This window comes from Polyodon spathula, unplaced genomic scaffold, assembly GCF_017654505.1.
Source record: "Polyodon spathula isolate WHYD16114869_AA unplaced genomic scaffold, ASM1765450v1 scaffolds_3758, whole genome shotgun sequence".
Classification (NCBI taxonomy): domain Eukaryota; kingdom Metazoa; phylum Chordata; class Actinopteri; order Acipenseriformes; family Polyodontidae; genus Polyodon; species Polyodon spathula.
The window spans coordinates 632-10,205 of record NW_024475217.1 but is presented as its reverse complement, the minus strand read 5'-3'; the positions used below and the strand labels follow the sequence as shown (position 1 = coordinate 10,205).

Sequence of the window (9,574 nt, the reverse complement as noted above, 5' to 3'; positions counted from 1 at the left end):
TGGCGTTTTACTGCACGGGAAAGGAAACCACATTACAGGCAGTAGGCTCTATGGCACCATTAACGGCGTGGTGCCTGAGTAACAGATTGATGTCAGTCACACTTTCCCCCCAATGAGAAGTGTTTGATCCTTGCGTGCGTCATCAGGTCTGTGTTCCTGGGCGGAACTTTCCCGGGTTTCAGGTGTGAGGACGCTGTGCGCGGCACGAGTTACATATATACTGTATTAGAGTAGACATCCAATAACATATATACATGCTATTAGACTATCACTCAACATACAGTCCATTATAAAATAGTAGACATCTAAACCACATTAGTGTCGTTCCTGTAACTATTTGTAATGTATTTAATAAGTATAAAATTGACACGAGTGCTGTAATATAGTTTAGAATGAGCTTCGGAGAACAGTTTGGAAATTGATTTAATAGATATATAAAGATCTGGATCGTTTGAATAACCCCTCCTGTTGCTCCGGTTTGCAGCAATGCGCATGTGTTTGCGTAGCATTATACTAGTGCCTCGGGTTCATTGCTCTCAATAGAACAGCTGGAGCTGGAGTGGGGAAACCCTGCTAAAAGCTGTCCTCAATTCTATGGGTGATGTTTGCACATCCTTAGAGCAGCTCTTCCAGATGTCACAGATGCAGCTTTCCTCTTACTGCCAGTAGAGTCTGTGAGTAAAAGGCTGCTCAGAGTTTCCCACACTCTGTGCTGTGCTGCGCTCGATTCAGGACAGCAGCAGCGCGCCGTGCAGAATGTCGCATTAGTGACGGTAATTGGGTCTGTATTGTATGACAGCGAGGGCCTGACGTCACAGACCATCTGGAGGGAAAGGCGATCAGAGGCTTATACCTTTTCAATAATATCTATTGGTGATTAGGAAATCGGATGATGTCATCCCTATACAAGCAGAGATAAAGACTCACAGATGCCAGTGGTATTGTGGGGTCTTAATGACATTATAACTTGTGACTTTACTCTCCAGAGCTTTCCCACAGTTTTCCCATTCAGAGAGTTCAGGCTTGCACAAAGGAAGTGTGCCTTGTTAAATGCTAATTTGTGTTTAGAAAGGCATCTTCAGCAACAGCACACTTGGGAATAAGCCGAGGCTAATATATTTCAATGAAGAGCCTGATGAACACAAGCAACAACTTTAGTTAATTTCCAAATAATAATGAAACTTAACATAGAGAATGAGCAACCGAATTAGTCCAGTGAGGACCCCAGTGTTTACAGTGTATACAGTCCAGACCTTTCCATGGCTTCTTTCTGCAGAAACAACCTGTGATGTGTTTCTATACTGAATACAACCTGAATATATTAATAACCTAGAGATCATGTAAGAAGCAATACTGGTGTTGGTGAATGACAAAGTGTTTAATAGATATTTTATATAGAAAACTACCTCTTTCTAAATCACTAGTGATTACATATTGAATTAACTGTTTCCACTTGTGATCCAAATCTCTGTAATATTTTCAAGTAGCAAATAAGTAAGCCGCTCCTCTCCCTGTCCTCATCACTGGCATGGGTGTGGATAAGGAGCTTCATGCCCTGTCTCTGTGGGGGTGGGGCACTGGGATCTGTGAGTGAGTTTTCCACCGTTTCCCACACTCTCTATCCATTCATTGCATTCAATTGGGTAACAAAAGAAGTGTGTCTTGTTACACATTACATTAGTGATGGTGTTTGATCTCCCATTGATGCTGAAGGAAAGCTTACGCCCAGCAGACCATCTGGATCGCAATATATGTCATCCTCCCGACTCTGGCAGACTCTTTAAGGACACTTCACCTGTTGCTGTTTGACTCTTTCAAGCGGTTGCAAGGTGTTAGTTTTCTCTTGTAGCTTTACCTTTGTAACTGATAAACAAACAGAGATGTCAGAGCGCTCTATCATCACTCTCTCTGGGAAGAGTACAAGTACAATGACACTTATTTAAGATGATGCTTTCTGAATGTGTGTGTCTGGACCCAGTAACAGGTGCATAAGCCTACCTGTATACTACAAGCCATGCATCTTAATATCAGTACTGTAACATTGCAATCACATTATGTATTGTTCTGCATATTACATAGTTTTTATAAATGAAATGCAGGGTACAGTACTGTGTTTGAGAGACAGATGCTGAGGAAATTGGCCAAAACATTAAAGGCTAGGGATCTACTATATATAATGTACTCATCTGTAAATTATTCTCTGCTACAATATTACTGTTTGTCTGTATTCTAATATTGATCCTATTCTAGAGAATATTCCTTTGTATGCAGTTTTAGCTCTGTCCCTTATCCCGACACATCAGCCCTCAAGCACTCCCCTTTATATCACACACCCCTATTCAGCAGCAAGAGGTCTATTGTTCTCCCACATTGTGATGTCAATTTAACAAGTATTGATTAAAGATTTCCCTATTGTCCCTCTGAATGCATTGATTCTGCTCCAGTGTGGGAAACTGCAGTCTTGCAGGGACCCACAGATGGATATGCAGATTTCAGAGAGTGCACACAAGTGTTTAATGTCAGATATAGCTGAATATCAAGGTATGTGTGTGTAATATACAGCATGAGATGGTTTGCATGGATTTACAGAAGTTCAGCACCAAGGATAGTACCTGTTACCCAACAGGCACCCCTTTCCCTCACTGTCTTCACTGCTAATCACAGCAGGATATATATTCAAGAAGAGACACACAGTAAAGAAATATAGTTCAATTGCTTTATTTGATTGACAGATGAGGCACATGTCATTCACAGATTTCAATGCTGGATTCAACAGAGAGATCTGAGGATACACAATACACTGCATCGATAATGCCCTGATACAGGCTACTCAAAAAGTCAATTTCTACAGATACTCTGCACTCGGATTTACAAAATCACTACCACACCTTGAAGAAAACTTCAACACAACATATTTCATATAAGATTCACTCAGCGTGAGCTACTCTTTGAGATACTGCCTTTATAAAAGGCACACATACACATTATACAGTATTTAAAATAATGTTTTTCAGCAATGCACACACACGTCTTGTCTAACAAGTTACAATAAGAGGATATTGCCTTCGCAGAAGACACACACACACGTGTATAACTGTATTGATAGTATCTTAATATTTCTTTACAATGAAAGATCAAGTTCATATTTTGGGAATAGTTTTTCATCAATAATACAGATTTCTTGTGTAACAAGATACAATAAAGAGATGCCACCTTCAGAACAGGTCGTTACATAAATACTGTTTGAAGTATTTCAGTGTTACTTTATAAAGAAATACCAAACAGTTTCAGCAATGCGTACACACTTCCTGTGTAATTATATACAATTACAGATATATTGCCATCACAACAGGCATGAATACCCATACTATTTCAAATAATTTCTCTTCAGAGAAAAGTAACTTTCAAACAATTTAAAAATCGTTAGCATTAGCTATGCACGCACAATTTTTGTGAGACAAGATTCTATTCAGGATATACTGCCTTCACAGAGGACAGGAATACCCGAGTTTTACTCATCATAATATTTCTATAAACAGAAATGACTTTGAACTAAACAGCGTCATCGCTGCATACACAACTCTTGTATAACAAGAATGAACAAATACTAGCGTACACAATATTGCCCCAGCATTGGGTACCTATTGTGGTTCCTTTCAATCAATGAAAGTAGCATTAAAATCTTCTGCACAAGCAAAAGAGGAAGGGAAACACCCCCTACACAATGAGAATTACTGTATATGCCCATCATAGACAGGCATGTTGAATTCTGTATGTCAAAGTGTTCAAAGTGACAGTGTCCGTTGTGATCTACCAGGGCCGCCAGAGGGCACTCTTCACCGGGGTCGCCTCTTTGACGGGGGTCTGATGCACTGGAGAATTCTGCGCAGCTTGGAAATGGTTCAGTAGTTTTCTCTGGGTTTCTGTCTTCATTTCATCCCGGGAAAGGAAGCGCACGATTTCTTGCACACACCTGGAGTAGCCTTCATTTCCCGTCGCTGGCCGGGGGGAGGCGCTCTGTCTCAGGTAGCAGACGGTCATTTCCAGGATGTCCGCTTTCTCCAGTTTGGAATCGGGCTGCTGCTTCACGAATTCTTTTCCCAGTAACGTCTTGAGCTGCTCGATGCTGCTGTTGATACGATCTCTGCGCATCTTTTCAACCACCGGTTTTCTCAACTGTGAAAAAGAACAAGGTACAAATTCGATTAATAACCTGGTCGTGAGGAATAACAATTGAAGTTTTAAAAACACAAAATATAAAAAAAAAAAAAATCGCATATGCTCATTTAGTCTCCACTTACCTTGTTTGTCATTGCCAGGTGTCCCTGTGAGTATCGCATAGCTGCAGTGATTGTAGGTGCCATTGCTGGAGTCACGGTGCTGTTAGTATCGCTTTCTCTGGAGCTTGGAAGTGTCAGATCTGCTGGTTTTCGCTACAAGCATCTCCCCTATTTATACTCTCCAATCTCCATACGAATGTGTGGGGCTCGGGCTTGTTGGAGTTTCTCACACTCAGCAGCCAATCGGCGCGCTCTGGAGGACAATGGGAGAAGCTGGAATTGCCACATGCTGAATTAAGTGCTTATTGACGGAGGAGAATAGCCAACTCCCAGGAGAGCAGGTGCAAGGGGGGGGGGGCGTGCATAGCGGGTGACTTGCAGGGGGTTATGTGAATCTGGAAAAGTGGTGACCCCAACAAAAGATCAGATCTGCAGACTGATGTTGGGATCAATGACATTGAAACATCACAGCACTGGTAATTGAAATAAACACAGGCATGTGCCACATATGTTCGGATAGCAGCAAATGAGCGACGCAGAGAAGCATTAATATCCGATATGAGAGAAATGGCGTTTTACTGCACGGGAAAGGAAACCACATTACAGGCAGTAGGCTCTATGGCACCATTAACGGCGTGGTGCCTGAGTAACAGATTGATGTCAATCACACTTTCCCCCCCAATGAGAAGTGTTTGATCCTTGCGTGCGTCATCAGGTCTGTGTTCCTGGGCGGAACTTTCCCGGGTTTCAGGTGTGAGGACGCTGTGCGCGGCACGAGTTACATATATACTGTATTAGAGTAGACATCCAATAACATATATACATGCTATTAGACTATCACTCAACATACAGTCCATTATAAAATAGTAGACATCTAAACCACATTAGTGTCGTTCCTGTAACTATTTGTAATGTATTTAATAAGTATACAATTGACACGTGTGCTGTAATATAGTTTAGAATTAGCTTCGGAGAACAGTTTGGAAATTGATTTAATAGATATATAAAGATCTGGATCGTTTGAATAACCCCTCCTGTTGCTCCGGTTTGCAGCAATGCGCATGTGTTTGCGCAGCATTATACTAGTGCCTCGGGTTCATTGCTCTCAATAGAACAGCTGGAGCTGGAGTGGGGAAACCCTGCTAAAAGCTGTCCTCAATTCTATGGGTGATGTTTCCACATCCTTAGAGCAGCTCTTCCAGATGTCACAGATGCAGCTTTCCTCTTACTGCCAGTAGAGTCTGTGAGTAAAAGGCTGCTCAGAGTTTCCCACACTCTGTGCTGTGCTGCGCTCGATTCAGGACAGCAGCAGCGCGCCGTGCAGAATGTCGCATTAGTGACGGTAATTGGGTCTGTATTGTATGACAGCGAGGGCCTGACGTCACAGACCATATGGAGGGAAAGGCGATCAGAGGCTTATACCTTTTCAATAATATCTATTGGTGATTAGGAAATCGGATGATGTCATCCCTATACAAGCAGAGATAAAGACTCACAGATGCCAGTGGTATTGTGGGGTCTTAATGACATTATAACTTGTGACTTTACTCCCCAGAGCTTTCCCACACTTTGCCCATTCAGAGAGTTCAGGCTTGCACAAAGGAAGTGTGCCTTGTTAAATGCTAATCTGTGTTTAGAAAGCCATCTTCAGCAACAGCACACTTGGGAATAAGCTGAGGCTAATATATTTCAATGAAGAGCCAGATGAACACAAGCAACAACTTTAGTTAATTTCCAAATAATAATGAAACTTAACATAGAGAATGAGCAACCGAATTAGTCCAGTGAGGACCCCAGTGTTTACAGTGTATACAGTCCAGAACTTTCCATAGCTTCTTTCTGCAGAAACAACCTGTGATGTGTTTCTATACTGAATACAACCTGAATATATTAATAACCTAGAGATCATGTATGAAGCAATACTGGTGTTAGCGAATGACAAAGTGTTTAATAGATATTTTATATAGAAAACTACCTCTTTCTGAATCACTAGTGATTAAATATTGAAATAACTGTTTCCACTTGTGATCCAAATCTCTGTAATATTTTCAAGTAGCAAATAAGTAAGCCGCTCCTCTCCCTGTCCTCATCACTGGCATGGGTGTGGATAAGGAGCTTCATGCCCTGTCTCTGTGGGGGTGGGGCACTGGGATCTGTGAGTGAGTTTTCCACGGTTTCCCACACTCTCTATCCATTCATTGCATTCAATTGGTTAACAAAAGAAGTGTGTCTTGTTACACATTACATTAGTGATGGTGTTTGATCTCCCATTGATGCTGAAGGAAAGCTTACTCCCAGCAGACCATCTGGATCGCAATATATGTCATCCTCCCGACTCTGGCAGACTCTTGAAAGTCACTTCACCTGTTGCTGTTTGACTCTTTCAAGCGGTTGCAAGGTGTTAGTTTTCTCTTGTAGCTTTACCTTTGTAACTGATAAACAAACAGAGATGTCAGAGCGCTCTATCATCACTCTCTCTGGGAAGAGTACAAGTACAATGACACTTATTTAAGATGATGCTTTCTGAATGTATGTGTCTGGACCCAGTAACAGGTGCATAAGCCTACCTGTATACTACAAGCCATGCATCTTAATATCAGTACTGTAACATTGCAATCACATTATGTATTGCTCTGCATATTACATAGTTTTTATAAATGAATGGCAGGGTACAGTACTGTGTTTGAGAGACAGATGCTGAGGAAATTGGCCAAAACATTAAAGGCTAGGGATCTACTATATATAATGTACTCATCTGTAAATTATTCTCTGCTACAATATTACTGTTTGTCTGTATTCTAATATTGATCCTATTCTAGAGAATATTCCTTTGTATGCAGTTTTAGCTCTGTCCCTTATCCCGACACATCAGCCCTCAAGCACTCCCCTTTATATCACACACCCCTATTCAGCAGCAAGAGGTCTATTGTTCTCCCACATTGTGCTGTCAATTTAACAAGTATTGATTAAAGATTTCCCTATTCTCCCTCTGAATGCATTGATTCTGCTCCAGTGTGGGAAACTGCAGTCTTGCAGGGACCCACAGATGGATATGCAGATTTCAGAGAGTGCACACAAGTGTTTAATGTCAGATATAGCTGAATATCAAGGTATGTGTGTGTAATATACAGCATGAGCTGGTTTGCATGGATTTACAGAAGTTCAGCACCAAGGATAGTACCTGTTACCCAACAGACAGCCTTCTCCCTCACTGTCTTCACTGCTAATCACAGCAGGATATATATTCAAGAAGAGACACACAGTAAAGAAATATAGTTCAATTGCTTTATTTGATTGACACATGAGACACGTGTCATTCACAGATTTCAATGCTGGATTCAACAGAGAGATCTGAGGATACACAATACACTGCATCGATAATGCCCTGATACAGGCTACTCAAAAAGTCAATTTCTACAGATACTCTGCACTCGGATTTACAAAATCACTACCACACCTTGAAGAAAACTTCAACACAACATATTTCATATAAGATTCGCTCAGCGTGAGCTACTCTCTGAGATACTGCCTTTATAAAAGGCACACATACACATTATACAGTATTTAAAATAATGTTTTTCAGCAATGCACACACACGTCTTGTCTAACAAGTTACAATAAGAGGATATTGCCTTCGCAGAAGACACACACACACGTGTATAACTGTATTGATAGTATCTTAATATTTCTTTACAAGGAAAGATCAAGTTCATATTTCGGGAATAGTTTTTCATCAATAATACAGATTTCTCGTGTAACAAGATACAATAAAGAGATGCCACCTTCATAACAGGTCGTTACATAAATACTGTTTGTAGTATTTCTTTTTTACTTTATAAAGAAATACCAAACAGTTTCAGCAATGCGTACACACTTCCTGTGTAATTATATACAATTACAGATATATTGCCATCACAACAGGCATGAATACCCATACTATTTCAGATAATTTCTCTGCAGAGAAAAATAACTTTCAAACAATTTAAAAATCGTTAGCATTAGCTATGCACGCACAATTCTTGTGAGACAAGATTCTATTCAGGATATACTGCCTTCACAGAGGACAGGAATACCCATGTTTTACTCATCATAATATTTCTATAAACAGAAATGACTTTGAACTAAACAGCGTCATCGCTGCATACACAACACTTGTATAACAAGAATGAACAAATACTAGCGTACACAATATTGCCCCAGCATTAGGCACCTATTGTGGTTCCTTTCAATCAATGAAAGTAGCATTCAAATCTTCTGCACAAGCAAAAGAGGAAGGGAAACACCCCCTACACAATGAGAATTACTGTATATGCCCATCATAGACAGGCATGTTGAATTCTGTATGTCAAAGTGTTCAAAGTGACAGTGTCCGTTGTGATCTACCAGGGTCGCCAGAGGGCACTCTTCACCGGGGTCGCCTCTTTGACGGGGGTCTGATGCACTGGAGAATTCTGCGCAGCTTGCAAATGGTTCAGTAGTTTTCTCTGGGTTTCTGTCTTCATTTCATCCCGGGAAAGGAAGCGCACGATTTCTTGCACACACCTGGAGTAGCCTTCATTTCCCGTCGCTGGCCGGGGGGAGGCGCTCTGTCTCAGGTAGCAGACGGTCATTTCCAGGATGTCCGCTTTCTCCAGTTTGGAATCGGGCTGCTGCTTCACGAATTCTTTTCCCAGTAACGTCTTGAGCTGCTCGATGCTGCTGTTGATACGATCTCTGCGCATCTTTTCAACCACCGGTTTTCTCAACTGTGAAAAAGAACAAGGTACAAATTCGATTAATAACCTGGTCGTGAGGGAATAACAACTGAAGTTTTGAAAACACAAAATATGAAAAAAAAATAATCATATGTGCTCATTTAGTCTCAACTTACCTTGTTTGTCATTGCCAGGTGTCCCTGTGAATATCGCATAGCTGCAGTGATTGTAGGTGCCATTGCTGGAGTCACGGTGCTGTTAATATCGCTTTCTCTGGAGCTTGGAAGTGTCAGATCTGCTGGTTTTCGCTACAAGCATCACCCCTATTTATACTCTCCAATCTCCATACGAATGTGTGGGGCTCGGGCTTGTTGGAGTTTCTCACACTCAGCAGCCAATCGGCGCGCTCTGGAGGACAATGGGAGAAGCTGGAATTTCCACATGCTGAATTAAGTGCTTATTGACGGAGGAGAAGAGCAACTCCAGGAGAGAGGTGCGGGGGGGGGGGGGGGGGGGCGTGCATAGCGAGGGACTTGCAGGGGGTTGTGTGAATCTGGAATAGTGGTGACCCCACCAAAATATCAGATCTGCAGACTGATG

At 41.6% G+C, this 9,574-nt stretch overlaps 2 protein-coding genes across 2 annotated transcripts; both read right to left on the bottom strand.

Annotated features, from left to right (window-relative positions):
• Positions 1–3,435: 3,435 nt before the first annotated feature.
• Positions 3,436–4,415, bottom strand: LOC121312265 (transcription factor HES-5-like). Its single transcript, XM_041244190.1, has 2 exons — positions 4,302–4,415; positions 3,436–4,176 (listed from the first exon to the last, which is right to left on the bottom strand). Exons 1-2 carry the CDS (start codon positions 4,362–4,364, stop codon positions 3,811–3,813), a joined length of 429 nt encoding a protein of 142 aa, XP_041100124.1. The 5' UTR covers positions 4,365–4,415; the 3' UTR covers positions 3,436–3,810.
• A 3,728-nt stretch (positions 4,416–8,143) lies between these two features.
• LOC121312266 (transcription factor HES-5-like) lies at positions 8,144–9,248 on the bottom strand. Its single transcript, XM_041244191.1, has 2 exons — positions 9,151–9,248; positions 8,144–9,025 (listed from the first exon to the last, which is right to left on the bottom strand). The coding sequence occupies exons 1-2, from the start codon at positions 9,211–9,213 to the stop codon at positions 8,660–8,662; spliced, it is 429 nt and encodes a 142-aa protein (XP_041100125.1). The 5' UTR covers positions 9,214–9,248; the 3' UTR covers positions 8,144–8,659.
• Positions 9,249–9,574: the final 326 nt, after the last annotated feature.